At 40.0% G+C, this 17556-nt stretch overlaps 1 protein-coding gene across 1 annotated transcript in view; it reads left to right on the forward strand.

The window, feature by feature from the left end:
* Positions 1–16259, forward strand: part of LOC126644459 (sucrase-isomaltase, intestinal-like) — a 57756-nt gene extending 41497 nt beyond the window's left edge. Inside the window, exons 17-23 of the mRNA XM_050323833.1 lie at positions 3477–3565; positions 6058–6110; positions 7803–7933; positions 8752–8840; positions 9227–9276; positions 13185–13343; positions 16136–16259. Coding sequence (XP_050179790.1) covers positions 3477–3565; positions 6058–6110; positions 7803–7933; positions 8752–8840; positions 9227–9276; positions 13185–13343; positions 16136–16195 — 631 coding nt within the window. The 3' untranslated portion in view covers positions 16196–16259. The remainder of the gene's footprint in view (positions 1–3476; positions 3566–6057; positions 6111–7802; positions 7934–8751; positions 8841–9226; positions 9277–13184; positions 13344–16135) is intronic.
* The last annotated feature ends 1297 nt before the right edge of the window (positions 16260–17556 follow it).

A 17556-nucleotide genomic window follows, 5' to 3' on the forward strand; every position in this document is an offset into this window, starting at 1 on the left:
ATTTGTTTTTTTCCAATTTAGCACTTGCATCTGCAAGCTATCTGTGAAACCCACATCTGTGTCCACAAATTGCACAGAGAAAACAGAGATAGAGATGTCTGAGTGTAGAAGCAGGTGCAAAACTGAGATTAATAAATACAGACTGAAAACCCTCTCAGAAAATTAGACTCAGATTTTTGGAACAACTCATTTTTTCTGTTTGGAAGAAGCAGGAATCCAACTGAGGTTTAGTTTCCCTTTCCTCATCTTTTAATTAGATTTTTTTACCTCCTTTTGGTAAATTCTCTACTTCAGAATGCTTTATGCAAAGACTTGAGCAAAAGGAGTGCAAAAAATACATATGAAAGGCTACTGCCCAAAGCTCCGGCACAATTTAGTTTCATTGGTGCAGGCTACGCTGTGGACTGTTTAATGTTCTTTTTCCCCTTAGGTTAAAAACATTCTGGTTAAAGGGTAAGGCATCTTTTGCAAATTAAACTGAGATTACACTAAAGTGCAGACCATTCAACCATGGAAAGGATATGCTCACTCAGCATAATGGTTAACTGATAAATTTTAAAAGCAATATCCTTTCCCTTTCTGCTCTGCAGTGTTATTTTACTAGGTAACATTATAGAGAATTTTACAGGTACTCATACCTTGTAAGGGGCTATATGTTATTTATTTTAGCTCTGTTTTTTGCTTAATGAGATTTCTGTTAATACTGGAAATGCCCAAGTTACTTTTGGCATTATTATTAGCTAATCTCTGCTAATACAGAATTATTTTGGTGTCATTAAAGCTGCCTTTCTGACCATTACCAGCATACCTGTACTCTCTTTGGGCCACATCTACATTAGGGGATTTCCAAATTTGTTTGGTTTGAATTGTAGAGCGGTCTCAGATGCACTAGTGGAGGCTTATATTGAAAGAAACTGATCCAAGAGGTGCACTCCAGCCACTGATGGTAGTTCAGTCAGTGGGACCAGAGTGGGATTACTAGGAAATAAAACCTCTAAAATGCATGTGAGTAAGTGTAGGCATCAGGAGACCAAAACAGACTGTTTTACTCCCCAGTTCCCATTCCAGTGGCACCTTAGTAGTCCCATCACTTCCTAATGTTGCCATAGCTAGATCCTAAAAGGGCTTAAAAGTGTTTCTTACTATTATTGGTTAAGTCTGGTTACTATTATTACTTAATGAGTATTTCTTCCTATTTCTAATTAATATTAATTGTTTTAGTAGTGAGTCTACTCAAGTAGAGAAAGTGACCCAGATGCTACAGGAGGAGAAGTGTGGGGCTTTGAGAAAGAGAGAGCTCAAAGAGAAATTTCAGTGTATGGATGATGGAAGTTTACAACAAACCTTTCTCTTACTTGTAAAAAATACAAAGGAGAGCTAAAAAACCTCCTGCAGTAGTTTTTCAGGTGGAGCTCTTATGAGTTCATAACCCTCACCATGAAAACAAATGTGCCTGGGCAGAGAGACTCCAAGCAATAGCTGTTTCACGTGGTCATTTCAGATTTTTCATTCCATTCCAAACGTTCAGGGACTTGTTTCAAATAACAAACAAGAACAACATCCCAGTAGATTCTTATAAGCATATTAGGTGCCTCTGAGGCTTTCAGACAGTAAAACAGAGGCATCAGCATCTCAGCTGTCCAAAAAGACCACAAGGTGTAATCCATTAGTGGAAGGGAAAGAGACATAGTTTAATGGCTTATCTTTTCAAAATAGGAGAATTCATTTGTTTGTGAATTTCTGCTTGTGGTTGCTGTAATTGCAAGAGAAAATAGTGCTGTTAGATGCTGAGACACTTTTTTCCATACACAAATACGATCAAGTTCTCTTTTGTCATAATTTCTTGATCAGCTTTTTGTCCTGAAATCTCCCACAACAAAGCATATTGAATTAGTATTACAATTTTATTACAGTGAAATTGAAAATACAGAGAAGCTATTGAGATGACAACAAAAACTAATGTTTTATATTTCAAAATCTTTACAACAAGGTAATTAATCAAAAGCCATAATCTGCTTTAAATATTTACAAAGTATTGTGTCAAAATGCAGTAACGACCGAGATGGAGGTGTCCAAAAGACTGTTCTGGACAGAAAAAGAACCTCTGAATAAGCTGAGGTGTCTTTCAGACAGAGCCCAAGGCATGCCTTCAAGAACAATTTTTCCTAAGTTCCATGTACTCCCCTAAGCTTGAAATATTTTAGAAATCTGAACACTCAATAGGTGTCTTTTTATTGCTGAGTTATCTTTGCTCATTTTAGGGAAATTTCTGTAAGTCTGGGCTGAGTGCAGTGTGTGCCTGTGCCCTGAGCAGGCAGGGTGTCAGAGCAGGGCACCGACACTGAGCGACTGTGCTCTGGCCAGCTTACGACAGAAATCTGGCTTTAGATGGGGGCAGCTGCAAAGTCAGTGTAACAGACACAGTAAATACAATTTTAAACAAAGAATTTATATGTCCTTAGAGAATAATATGTACATATGCAATAGCCAGTGTGAATTTGTCAAAAATGAATGAAAACCAGACCAACTGCCATCTCTGACAAGGCAGCAGGGCTGTTGAATGGGAAAGGGGGCAGAGGAGAGGCAGAAGTCAGGAGGTACAAGGTAACTTGATTTTAAAAGGATTTGAGACACACTTCCTGAGATATTCTTATAAGATAACTAGAATCTATTATTAATTTCCTCAGGGATGGACTTAGAAATGATTGAAAACCCTTTTAAATTCTCAAGGATTTTATGCCAGATGAGTGGAGGTTCCTGACGTGGGGGGGGATCTCTCCTATCTCTCCTCTTTGGCAGGTGCTATTCAATATTTTCATTAGCTGATGTATGGTGGAATAGTGATCTTTTCCCAAGAGAAGGCAGATGATGCCAGGTGAACAGGACTCTGAGCACTCTGGAGGACATGACCAAGATCCAAAACAATCTTAATGCTTAGAATAAAATGGACTGAATTCCATAGGTTTCTCATCCATTCTAGAGAGGCAGCTAAAAAGAACACTATGTATAAATGTTGCTTTGTGTTTGTCTTGCAAAAGATTTCAAATGTAAATCTGTGAAAGGTGTGGGAAGCCAAATCCAAGGGTTTTCACAAATGCTTTAGATCACAGAGCACAATGGTTTTTGTCTGTGTTCATTCTCCTGGTCCTGGCCCCTGTCCTGCTCATTGGCTCCTGCAGTGAAGGCTCAGCTCACTGGACAGAAATTAAGTTCGTTGTTTACCCACTATTGCTGCTCTGAAAAGAAATCAGCTATATAATTTTGTGAGGGTTCTGGTCTGCTCTTGGATGATAGGTGCTACTGTAAGTTCTGAATCTCTGCCCAGCTTTTGGCATTCCCTCAATCAGCAAAAATATTTGGCAGTGTTGAAGGATATCTTGAAGAAGCAGAATTCTTGTCACAGTGAGTAATATCCAAATATTCGGCAAGTTCTATCAAAATGTGAATTAATATTGTGTATTTCACTTTCAACACAGGTTTACCTCTGATCAGCAGACTCATGGAATAGATACTGCCTTCCTTTGGGGACCTGCCTTTATGATTGCTCCTGTTCTTGACGAGGCAAGTACTGTAATTAAAAAATGCCATCATACTGGAATAAAAGAAATGAACTGCGCTTAGGGCATTGGGTGACATTCAGAGCATGTTTGCTCATATCTATTCCTTTCTTCCCTCCACTGTCAAAGCTTATAGAACACATTTCTGAGCAGCACAGACAGAACAGAGCTTCCCAGTACTTGAAGTGGGAGGATGAAAGTGAGGGCACAGCCTTTCCGTGCTACTCCAAGTGACGAACAGATGTAAAGAGGCTGGATTCTGCCCCTCACGTGCTCCTGTTATTGTGCTGGCAGCAGCCTCCAAGGACACACACAGAGCAGTAATTGTTGAGCTAGGAAGAAACACACAGATATTCAAGCAAACTGGTTTCCATATTACTGCTCACCCACAGTGTTTTGAAACTGCATCACCTCAAGGGCTGTGGTAGGAGTTTCCCAGCATCACAGGCAAAGGCAGTCATTACAGAAATGGTAATGATAATGTTAGCTGCTAACAGGACAGGTTTTAGAAAGCAGCATTTTCCTCTGCTGTGCTGGGCACAGTGCTGCGGTCAAGGCTCACGTTGCTTGGCAAGGGTGGATTTCTCTCCTTGCCCACTGCTGATTGCTGACAGCAAAGGAAAGGTGTGTCTGAGCACATCTAAGTATTTGCATCCTAGCACTGTTAGCAATCAGCATGCTGCCAGAATATCTGCTATATTTCTAGATGTTACTGATGATCAAACATATAAACCAGCCACCTTTAGTCACCTTTCTTAACCAACGCTTTTGACTCTCTGAATTTAAAATGAAATTCTTATTCCTGGATCTAAAACCATTCTGACTCCACTAAGGCACTTCATTTGTCAGTCCTTTATCTTCAGACTCCCACAGGTTTCTAATAGCTGATGAGTAACAAGATTTTGCAGGGTCTCAGACCAGCAACGTGATGAAGGTTGTGAGAGAAACCTTCCCATGAAGAGTGAGTGGCAAGCCAGGGAAGAAGCGAATGAAAGGGAACATTATAAGGACATATAAAATGATAGGGGACCTATAAAGGGAGATCCTAACGTTTTTTTGGAGGACTGCAGCACAAAAGGAGGGCCAGGTGCCTGTGGTCTGATGAGAGAAGCAGAACTCTGAAGGCAACACATTGTTGGGTCTTGCAGTATGAGAGGTGGCAGCTAGGCTGCCAGATAGCAGGGCAGAGTCAGGGTGAGCTGTAAGCCCTTCACTGTGGCATTGCAGGCCAGCAGTGACTGCATCAAACTGCAGCATGGCATCTGCTTCTGTGGAGAAGATGGGTCAGGGATGGTTTGCCCTTCATTCCTTGAGTCTGAGGGTGAGAGCAAGTGAGACATCCATGAAAATTAAAATGGGGAACTGCCTTACACACTGCTTTGTTATTTAGGGAGTCGGAAAGGTAAGGCTCATGGAATCATCGAGTCATAGAATGGTTGGAAGGGACCTTAAAGATCATTTAGTCTCAACCCCCTGCCACGGGAAGGGACACCTCCCACTAGATCAGGTTGCTCAATGGCCCATCCAACCTGGCCTTGAAATCATCATGATTCAGATGGTGGTTACACATTTTTCTGCAGATCAGAATACCCAGGGTTGTCATAATAATGCAGAGAAAAGATGGAGAGGGAGGCATTTTGACTTTATAGGGATTTTCATATATATAAATACTTAAAATATAAAATGATAACTTTGCCTTGACTCTTCTCCACCTTTTCTTACTTCACATGCTCCCTTGAGTAATCCTTGGGGCTAAATCATAATCCGGCAAAGAGTCAGACACCTACGTTGAGAATCAAAATTAATCTGTTTGTGAGAATAAGCAACTTTTGACAAAAATGTTTTGATTCCAACTGTTCCTGGAGATATTGATTCAAAGTGCCTTTGGCATGATTTCATCCCTGCAGCGATATGATACAACACATGCTGCAAAACAAAGTACAGCAATTGTGCAATTAGCAGCACATTTATTATTTATTATTACTTATCTGAAACTTTAAATGGTTTACAAGAAGAGAAATATCCATTTATCCTCCTTGCTAGACCTTACTGTCTGCCTGTTTCTGCAATAGGAAGGTGCAAGAGGCACTGACCACTGACCACTGGTGTCCTCCCACTTCACATGTGAAGTCCTGTCTTGCAAAGGCTGCCCTAGACCTCACTGGGCTTGCCCAGATGTTAGAGTGCATCTAGGCCAGTTACATTTGCAAGACACAGAGCTATGTACTAGAATGAAATAATCATGAAACACTGACTCATCCCATGGAATGGCAGTAAAACCCCCTAAATAGCATAAGCTTGTCTGTTTGGTGTTATAGATTAGCCAGCACTAGTCCACTACTATGACAATAACTCAGCCTTAATATCCAAGATTTGACGCTATTAGAATACTCGGCATACATCTCTCCATGCACAAATACAATAAAGCTAATGTAATATCAGAAATGGAAAAAGAAAAAAGACTTTAATCTTTTAATCTCTTTATAACAATTACAGGGAGCAAGATCGGTGGATGTATACTTCCCTGATGCAGAATGGTTTGACTACTATACCGTATGTATTTTTAAGATTAATTTTCTTACATTTTTAAAAATAATTTAAAATGGTACAATTCCAGCAAAATAACTTTTAGCAATGTTCACCAGTGTTTTTACCTCAGTATCTGTGTTTAAGAAAACTAGAGAACACAAAGTCTTCACCAGGCTAGCTGGGAGAGTAAATTACATAGCTTTCAGTAACATTTTATTTTCTATTTTGGTCTGTAAAGGTCTAAGACACATAGAACTGAATTTCCAAGAGCAGCCTAGAAATGCATGGAAGTGCCAAGATTTCTTTCTCCCCTCCTCCCCGCCACCCCCTCCCATCCCTCCCCCCCATTTTAATTCTTGTACTGATGCACTTTCTTGCACAGAAACAGAGGCAGAAACCCAAACCACACTCCTGAGAACACGGCACAAACCCTTCTGTGCATGCACTTTTGCACATGCATCACTTTTGACAGAAGGCATATTTTGTAAGCAAGGTGAGGTTCCCCTCTGGAAGATGCTTCCAAGAGATGCAGGACAATCTGCATTCCAGTATCTTCTACTTTCAGGGACTACGAGCCTTGACCTTTTGAACACCATCCCCAGGACTGCACTTCCAAAAGTGCTCAGTTTCAACCTAACTACACTCCGCTGTAATCTGCAGGCTAAGGCCAGCATTGGCTTCAACAGGAGCCCTTAGGCTGATGCTAAATGCTGTGAGCCCAGGATCATCAGGCTGTTGTTATCTACCCTGAGAGACCCTGGCAGAGGAGCAGGCAGTACAGAAATGCTCTCAGAGGAAATGCAGACTTATTTTTAAAGGCGTTTGGTCATTTTCAGCATTTGGCTGGTGTCCTCAGACGGATGTTCATCCAACCCTTTCCTTTTTCTATTTTCATAAGACTGTGACGCTGCAAAGTTGAGCATTTAATTCAACTCTCCTTGTTGTGGTTCCCTCTGAGGCCTTTTGCTGGGCTGGGCACAGAGACAGCAGCCCCAGTGTCCCTTGCCCTGCCTATCAGCATTAGCATTGCTCATCTCCCAGCATTTGGCACATACTTGCCGTACACTTGGTGCTTATCCAAAACCAAGGTTGGGTACTTGCCATGAATTATAATTATCATTTACAGAGGGCAAGAGCAAAGCCTTCCTGTTATTTACTCTGTACATTAGTCTTGCCTACACCTGCCTTTGAGGCATTAAACCATAAAAAGGAAGGGATGATGCAGGTTGTCGACACACACACAAATTTCACGCACTGAATGCTGTAATTACTTTTTGAAAGGGGAAGAATTGTCCTTAGAAGAGAAGAAAATCCACAGTTTACATTGCCAAATGATTATGAATCACTTACCTTAAACTGAAGTGTGACAGACTACATATGTATAAAAAAAAGAAGAAAAAGTTTCATTTTCTTCTCGCTCAGTCTCTTGATGAGGGGTTTTTATTCTACGGCATATGGAATAATGATACCATTTTTAAAGACCATTTGCTGTCTTTCATTCATGATACTTCTATCTCATGCATATGCATAACTGCAAGGGCTAGATCCTCTTTCATGTTAAAAAAGAAACTGGAATAATACTCCTGAAATCCACATTTTAATATGTTTCTTCACTGATGTGATTGAGATGAAAATGTACCTCTTGTTCTCTTTTTCTGAGGTATATATATAGAGGCTGGATTGCCTTCTTTTTAACTGCCTTAATTTTTGTGGTAGGGTGTTAAAGTGCCAAGTGCCTGGAAGAAGAACTATGCTACTGTGTCTGCCCCACTGAGCAAGATCCCTCTGTTCATCCGTGGAGGGTACATTCTGCCACAACAGGCACCAGCCACAACCACCACAAGGAGGTAAACTCATCTGTGATCATCACCAAACAACCACAGTGTGGGTCAGACCCACAGACAGTCAAAAAAGCAATTAAAAGAAAGTACAGAAGAGAAACTATCTGCAGCTCCCAGCTGCTTTCCCAGATGATAAGTACAGTATTTTCATACCACTGTTCGCCCCATTTCATTAGGAGAAATCACCCCAGAGATGACCCATTTGCACAGCTGAAGCCTACTCCTGGCTCTGTGGTTATGCTCAGAAAAGCTTTTGCACCTCTTACTTCCACACTGACCTGCTGTCAGTCATTCAGAGTAAATGTATGCAAGGGAAAATGCAGAACTCTTCTCCTTGGGTGAATTTGTTGAATGCCATAAACAAAGTGGAAAAAAGCAAATCTCTTTTGAGGAAAATTATTTCCCCATGCCAATGGATAATATACTGATCTCAAGTCTGAACCATGCTCAGAAGCTAATCTAAGTAGGAAAGGGAGGGAACAGCACTGTGCAGCAACCAATCCATGCTGCACTAAGGTAGCACTGGGGACCAGTTGTCTCCTAGACTGCCCAGTTGTCATATATCAAGTCCACAAAAGAAGGGGAAACTTGTCCACATGAGCACTCAAAAGGTGGGAATTTTACATGTCAGTGGGACAAGGCAAGACTAAGTTTTTGTAATCACTTCAGGAGTCCTGTTGGTGAACAAGTATCATTCTTCTGTCATGGCCTTTGTTGTAAACTTAAAATGGGAGTTAATTGTGTTCAGAAGATTTTGTTAAAGTACTTGGAAGGGACAGAGCCTACGGGTTTGTACTGACACTTCTCAATGTGTTTGTCAACAGCCGTCTGAACCCATTTGGTCTCATAATTGCCCTGGATGAACAAGGAGAAGCTTCTGGGTCTCTTTTCTGGGATGATGGTGATTCCATTGGTAAGCTTGGTGCTCTGGTGTGAAGCAGTGTGTGTATACAAGGCTCTCCTCAGGCTGCCTTCTCAGCAGTATAACGGCACTGGCTCCTGCCAGAAATAGCTGGAGAACTGACCCCAGGTTGAACATTACAAAGGTGAAAAGCAGATTGCTCTTGAAGTCAGCATTTTGATATGAGCAAGGCGTGACACTGGGAACAGCTGGTCTGCTAGAGAGGGAAGTCTCTCATGCTGTGTTTCCCTGAGATCAAGTGAAGACTAGAGAAAGAGATTAAATAGCCCACAAATCATCTTAGTCTGACTTTAACCACTTGATACCATTAATGTGAACTGCTTATGGATTTTACTAGATGTTTTGATACTAATCCTCCTTGCTTTGTGTTTTAACAGATACCATTGAAAATGAGAACTACTTCTTGGCTAAATATACATTCAGCAAAGTAAGTAGCTGTGTTTTAGTGTAGCCATTGTAAGGTGCTGATGTCTAACTTTTCTCTCAAAAGCTTTTTTTTCTTCTAACTCAGCCTTTAAACCTGGTAAACTACCTAATGCTTTCATTTACAGCTAGATACAAAATAGTCCAACTAGGATGCTGCAGTTTTGTGTTTGCTTCACTGAGTATCACAGTGAGACACATCATTAATGTCCCTGCTGTGATGCGAATCTGAAAATCCACTTTTTCAGCTTTTTTTTTTTTTTTTCCTTAGTTGCAGCTTCTGGGTATGAGGAACCTTTTCCTTGCCTTCCTCATGTTGAACACTTTCAGTCTGATGGGTGGGAAAGGGCTACATTCCTCTATTCAGGATATCCCAGCAACTTTTTAAATCTGATCACTTGAAATTTTTGTTTTGTAGCGCAGAGAATTACGTAGTCTCAATTCTTTAGCTTGCGTTTTCTTGCCTGACAGCACAGAGACAGCTCCCACGGTTGGTCTCCTGTGGAGTGGCTCAGCATGTTACTGGCAACCCAGCGTGCTGATCAGATGCTCCGTGCAGCACGGGAATAGATTTGCTCAGGGTCAGTGCACTGATGCCTTTCACACAGCGCTCACTTCTGCATAGACATGTCTTGAGAAAGCCCGATAGAAAAACCCAACAGTCCAGGCTTCAAGTCAGAAAAATACTATGAAATAAATCTACCATAAGCTCATTAGGTATATGATAGTAAGTTGTGGGAGTTATTGTAAAAAACCCTTAAACTACTTCAATAATCCATACAGATCATATTTCATCTGCAATTCTAGCATTTGGTAAGAAGTAGAATATTGTATGTAGACTATGGCCTGGTTTGTCCCTGGCTGTCTGAGCATGAGCCAGTAATTTGCCCAGGTGGCCAAGGAGGCCAGTGGCATCCTGGTGTGTATCAGTAGGGCACAGGATGGTTCTCCTGTACTCAGCACTGGTGAGGCCACACCTCGAATCCTGTGTCTAGAGAAGGGCAGTGGAGCTGGTGAAGGGTCTGGAGCACAGGGCTTATGAGGAGCAGCTGAGGGAGCTGGGAATGCTTGGCCTGGATAAAAGATGGCTCAGGGGAGACCTTATTGCTTTCTACAACTACCTGAAAGGAGGTTGTAGAGAGATGGGTGTTGGTTTCTTCTCCCAGGTAACAAATGATAGGACCAGAGGCCTCAAGTTGCATTAGGGGAGGTTTAGATTGGATATTAGGAAAAATTTCTTCATTGAGAGGGTTATCAAGCCCTGGAACAGGCTGCTCAAGGATGTGGTGGAGCCACCATTCCTGGAGTTGGATTTAAGAGATGTGTAGATTTCCCCTTAAGGATATGATTTAGTGGTGAATTTGGCAGTGCTGGGTTAATAGTTGGACTTGATAACCTTAAAGGTATTTTCCATCTAAATGATTCTATGGTTTTCATGACATGTATTCCTAAAAGCCCCAAAGTAGTCTACAGAAAAATATTCAAAAGAATAAAATCTTGTTAACCCTATTGTGATACTGCTCTTAGAAGGTTTGTCTTCCAGAAGCAAGAGCAAGCCAGGGCAAGCCAATGGGTTTTATTATGTAGCCTGGTATATTTATGAGACATTTTCCTGGAACTAATACCACATGTGTAGACTTTAAATTCAATTTTTAACTTATTTTCCTCTTGATTTACTGAGGAAAAAAAATCCTTTTCTTCAAAAAAAAAAGGATATTTCAACAGCAAAAGGAAGAAAAATCACTTTGGTTTTCTGTTAGTCTGTATTGCAGGAAGGCTACAGAAAAACAATATCCAGTTTTATATTAAATTCTGAACTGTGCAAATTAGATTGTTGATTCTCTGGCACTTCCATTTCTCATTGCTCATATTTGACTTCTGCCTGTAAATCCATGACTGAATTCCCTATCTGCATTCCAATAATCTTTAATGTCGATTTTTTATTATGTGTTTATAAAGAAAACAGTCCATCTCAAATAGCAAATTGTAGAAGTATGAAAAATATATGAAAGTCTTGGTATTTGTTGCACATTTCTATATTCTTAGAAAAATGTGGATGAATAATTTAATCACACCTAGTTTTAAGAGAACACGTGAGTTTTGTTCCCTGAGAGATTTGCTGATAAGGTCTAACACTACAACATTTATTCTGAACCCAGCACAGAGTGTTGTACAAGTAACACCTACAGGATTACACCCTCTAATTTATATTTTCATTTAAACAACCCAGAAGTATAAAGAATTCAAGGCTAGCACAGGCACCTAATTCTCAGGGAATGATTCAAACTTCTGCTCTCTGGTGCTGTCTCCCTGTGGTTGGCATTTTAGGTCACTTGACATCTCCCTTTTGACATGCATAGTGACTAAGTGACCTAAGCCAAAGTGCCCTCTTATATGAAGCCCACCAGAGCTAGACAGTAGGAAAGAAAAATCATGACCCTACTGCTCAGAGTACAGAGGTCTTGGCGTCTGGCCTCATATCCAGGACTTCATTTGGCTTTCCATTTATGGGGCTTTGAGTGATATCCATAAGTTTCCTCCCTCAGCTGAGAACTCAGGACCTTTCTGGGAAATTGCTTTAACCACTAGATGCTTGGGGAGGAGAGGATCACTCATTCCCCTGCACCATCACCTCCCTGTCTCTCCAAGACCTCCAGTTCTAGACCTTGGTCAGAGAGAACAGTGTCTATTGAAGAGTCATATCTCAGGGCCTCAGAGCTTGAGGGCAGCCTTGTTAATAGAGTTGCGATCACTGAGTTCAACATCACACTGTGTTTACTGGGTCTGTCCTAGCTCTCCTGCTCAGCCACACCTGAGACAGCAATAAACCACTGTAGGGAGGTGGTCTCTCTATACTGAACCTTTCCTCTGTGCTGGAGCTCTGCCAGTGGGAAGAAGACAGCACATATAAGTATTCTAACAAATTGTCCACAGGCTTTTAGAGGCCTCTCCCCATTTGCTGAAAAATAGCCAGCATTCCTTGTTTAGGCAGTTTAAATCAGTGTGCACTTACTTTTAGTGTGGATGCCTGAAATAAGCAATCTAAGCACAGGCCTAAGTTACAAATACTGTGATCCCTCTGCTCCCCTCCTACCAGGCACCACTGGAATAACACAGGCTAATTTATGCAAAAGATTCCATCATGGGTTTCTCCTTGGCATATTTTTAAAAAGTCATGATTGCATAGCAATCCATAATTTCCTGAGCAGTGTAATTCATCTTTATTTCCTTAACAACTTTGATCACATAACAAATGTGATGATTCCTCTTCATTGCATGTATGGGAAATTACTGTCACTGGTGATCCAAATGAATTAGTTTAATGACTTTGTATGTCCTCTTGGTACACCCCTAAATATGGGATGTCTAGTAAATAAGAAGTACAACAAACAAAGCTCTCTGGACATACAGTGTTCTTTCAGTCTCCTTAAAGCTGAGACTTATATAACAGAGATTTCTAGCAGGAGATACGGTATATAAAATAGGGGCAAAATATCTAGCAACTGATGTTTGTGGAAGATGCTAATATTTTAAAGCAGTATGTTTTGGATGTTAATTAAATCTGCCTTAAGGTCACTAATTGAATCTCTGTATCTGGATTTTGGCTTTGCATATGCCACTGTACTCTGTAATGGGTACAAGAACAAAATTTACATTGATTACAAGAAGAAAAACGTGTCCAGAAGATTCCAAATGAATGCTTACTTTCTTATTTATAATCATACATGAAATCTTTCTTATGTGCAAATTAATACAACTGTTGTTTCTTCCTTTACAATCTTAGACCTCAATGTCTACATTGGAAGGCATTCTGTACGTTAATTGACAAGGATGAGGTCTTGTAACAGTGTGCAGTAAGTCACCACTAAAGCGTTGTCATGGTCCTAAAGTGTTCTCTGTGTCTTTTTCCAGGGAAACCTGAAGACAGAAATACTGAAAAATGGCTACCGAGGAGCTGACACACTGAAGTACAACAAAATTACAATTCTTGGCCTGAAACTGAGACCTCAAGCTGTTACTCTGAATGGAAGATCTATCCATGGAGATGCTTTCTCTTTTGAGATGAGTGGGGTAAGTGCTGAACTGAGTAGTTAAGAAAAAACTTAGGGAAAGGAGGGTGAAGAGCATTGAAGGGGATGAAGGCAGTACAGAACAGGAACAGTTTCTTATCCACACCCCTTTATATTTCCAATATAAACCAGACATAATTCTTGATACAACAGTCCGAGATTTAGAGGAGAAAAAAAAAGCAAAAGCAAGAGCTCTTTTAGGAAACTTGAATCTTTGCTATTACATGTACGCTGTCTTTTACTTAATGTCTACCACTTATACAAATTTTTAAACTAATGAAATACTGAAAAGAAGATACAGCTCCATAAGGTGGGAGCAATGTTAGCAGTTTTATGGGCATTCTTATAATTTTGATAAAATGAGAACACTTGTCAAAGTTTTTTGTCCACTGCTGAAGTGATGTAGATCTTTTCAACAATTACTTGGTGTCCAAAAATTATTCCTGTGTAATTGGCTCTAAGCAGTATCTCCCTGTCTTCCAAGGAGGTATAGTTTCAGCATCTTTAAGTACCCACCCTCAGTGCTCCAGACCAAAATGCATGACTTACTTGTGCAGTGCTCCTTTGGCACCAACAAGGAGACATTCCAGAGGGGATGGACAGAACATCCCTAATAAACCCCTAAGCTGCAACAGTCTCTGTGGTCCCAGTTTTCTTTTGCACAGGAGTATGGACAAAAGGAGCAACACCAAGTAAATTTCCTTTCCTCTGGTCACTCGTCCCATATCTGTCACCAGCTGAAGTGGGTTGTGCACACTTTGTATGAGATGTGGTACTCACATCTCAGTGCTGGTCTGCATCTAGGGAGCTCCTGGTATTAACACTGTAAGATGCCACTAACGCATAGTTAATGAAAGATAACTGAGGCAACAAGTAGTGGATGTCATGTCTCAGGTTACCCTACCCACTTGGCTCAATGATTTAAGTTTAATTTGTAACCAAAGAGTGATCCCCATTATACATACCTGGTAATAACATTTATTTTATTGAAGGAATCTGTAAAGGAAGAAAATTGCTGAGAATAAATTTCTGCCTTGGAGAATTGTAAAAATCTCACTTTCGGAGACGATGTCATAAATAAGTGTAATCAGTAGTGCCTCAAGGGAAGAAATTGTTTAACAGCCAAACTGCTACTAAGAAAGCTGAAAGCAACATAAATGTGGGAGGGTAAAGAAAACATTCCATTGAGATGTGCTTGAAGGTACCAGTCACAGAGATCCAGAAGATAACTGCACACTAACAGCATCACATAGAAAGATGATTTAAAAATACTAAAAAGCTTGTCACAAAAGTATAAGTTAAAATTGATTTAAGAGAAAAATATGATCTTAGTGACTTAAGGTCTGCTTCAAATGCCAGAAGAAAAAAACCCTACCAAGCTGCTGATGTGGGGATCTAAAACTGCACAAAAATTACAATTTTTATACCTGATAAATATATTTTTCTCACAATTCTACGAGATTCAGTCAAACCTCTCCCACCATTCCTCTACAGATGTTATAATGCCACTACCTATAATCCTCTCATGTTTGACCTTCTCATTAAAAAAAAGAAGAGCACTAGCAGCTTGGGTTTAGATCTTGAAGACTTATAACTCATGTAATTAATAAAATAAAATGTAAAGCGCAAATTTGCCACTTTCTTATAGGCTTAATGAGACTACATACTGCATAACAGCTTAACAAGCAGAGACCACACTGTTTGAAGGGATATAGTAGAAAGTAACTTCTACCATATTGTTTTTGCTTTACAGAAAGCAAATTTATCTAATAGCAGTGCTTAAGTGCTTATTGAGCCATATTTATTTGTATATAAATAGAAACAGGTTGCTTAGTAATACACCACTTCTTTCTCTCAGACTCATGCAGCGCTACCCTGATCTGACATTTGCAATATCACAGAATCTTCCTATTATTAGGAGTCTGTTATCTTTTTTTTCCCCTGGAGTATTGTGCCCTAAGGAACTGTACAGTAACTGCAGCAGGGATGTTGGAAGGGCGTGTCTGTTGACCAGGCTTGTGCTGACAACAAAACGACCTGAGGATAGGAAGGTTCTTTAATTTATTACACTTGCATCCTCTGCTGGGATGTGCAGAGAGGTTCCCAACATCCATAGCTCCCATTGTCCATGCAGTATCACAGCCTGGAGTACCCTCTCTGGCTGTCTGGCACTTCTGGGTTAGTTTTGGATGGGGTTGCAATACTTTGTTCTGGATTTTTAGCTGTATTTGAATAAAAGGCAAATTATTCAAGAAGTGGAATTCCAACTTACCAAGTAGTGGTAGAGAAGTGTTTCTGATGAAAGATGAAAATATTAGATATTTTGAAGAAGTGATGTAAGTAAGCATAGACTTTTAATATTAACATGAATTTGTGGGTTGGTAAAGAAATAGCTAAGATCTGTGAATGGATATCTTGAATTTTAAGACATTATTAATTCTGAAACATAAAGATAAAACTGGTGAAGTACTAAAAATGGAAATTACATGAGTAGCACAAAATACATTAAATTTAGCATTGAACACAGAAAGAGCAGGCCAGGTATTGTATTTATAATTTCATATTTCATTCATGTTATTAATGAATTTTAAACTGTTCCTGAATTTTTAAAATGTGGATGTTGAATTGGATACAGCAGTAGAAAGATGCATACTGCCATCAAGTCACCTACCAGATACGCTAAGAAAATTAGGAAGGTCTAAACTCAAGTTTCACTTCTTAGTCTGTTTTGAGCTGGTCTTTTTTACATTAACATAAAGTTGCTCATTGTTTTGTGTCTCCTTTTCTCCACAGAAACTGACTCTGCGGATTTCTGCTCCACTTACTCAGGAACTGAACATTAAGTTTTACTAGAATGGTCACAACACACAGACTCAACTTGTGTCGAGCATTCTTGCCCCTCAGATATTGGTCTCACTTTGATTGTCACATAAAAAATCCATGTAGTCATTAAAACATTGCTTATGGACCTGATGACCAATCTTTTCTTATGTAGTATTTGTAACTCAGTATTCTTCAAATGAAATTCTCAGTGGTAGTTAATGAGTATTACCATAAACTGATGTGCGTTCAACATAGCATAGAAGAAATCATCCTGAAAGTTCTCTCTCAGCATGGGTGGAGATATTTGGAAACGTTCTCAATGGGACCATATTCTGCATAGCATATACTGTTTGGGGTTTTTTCAAAGCTGTGGTAGCAAAAAAACCCCAAAACAACCAGGAGTCAGCTTAATACCCATAGCCCTGTTCTATGGGAGGCAACGTGCATTTGCAGGAGAACACATGGGAAACACAGCTATTCAAAGGCTGGGCATACCTAGGTCTTCAGCTATTCCTGGCTACAGAATGATCTCCTAAGGCCATAAGAAGCTCCAGCTTGTGGAAACAGCTCTAAGGAGTCACTATAATTTTAACTATTTTATATATTTTTAATATTAATATATTATTTATATTATATTATTTTAATAATGCAACACATAACTGGCCATTAATACAAAATGCAATACATAGAATATATAATAAATATTAATATAAGATTATATGGAATATTATATAACCATATATAACAAATCAGCCAATTGTCCCAGACTACAAAACCTACAACTGTAGTGATCACTCACTTTTGTCTCTATTTCTGTGTTCTTGAACTGTGATCACAACCTGGGCATGTCTTGGGATGAAGTAATCACAGAGACAATTTTTTGAAAACTTGGAGAATTTCTTTCAGGAATCTGATTCTCTGTGAAGACTGTTCACAGTGTTAGAGTTGCTCTTACCACAGCAAATGGTTTATGCCCTTAAATTTACACCGTGACTTCTGTCAGGAGGGATCCACATCGTGGCAGGACAGAGTTTCACAAACTCAGCTGTTCCCATGCTTTTAACTATGTGCTAGAAACCTCTTTTTAGTTTTATTGATATTTATTCAGGAGAAATCTGAGTTGGAGTTTGCAGTCCAGTGGCATGTTGTCTCAGGCTCAGCCACACTGCCAGTCATCCTCCTGTGCTGCCTGGGTGAGCCTTGTGGCTGCTCACCCCGCGCCTGTGGCAGATTTAACCAGAGAAAGCTGTTGGATGGCTTGACAATATGGGACAGATGGGGACCACTAAAGCAGACCAGTTCTGTGCAGAATCCAACCTCTTCCATGTGGTCTTTGCAAGAATGGCACCAAAGAGGTACCTCCTCCCAGGTACCTCCAAGGTTCCTCCAAA

This window comes from Myiozetetes cayanensis, unplaced genomic scaffold (assembly GCF_022539395.1).
Source record: "Myiozetetes cayanensis isolate MyiCay16 unplaced genomic scaffold, myiCay2020 scf3, whole genome shotgun sequence".
Taxonomy (NCBI): domain Eukaryota; kingdom Metazoa; phylum Chordata; class Aves; order Passeriformes; family Tyrannidae; genus Myiozetetes; species Myiozetetes cayanensis.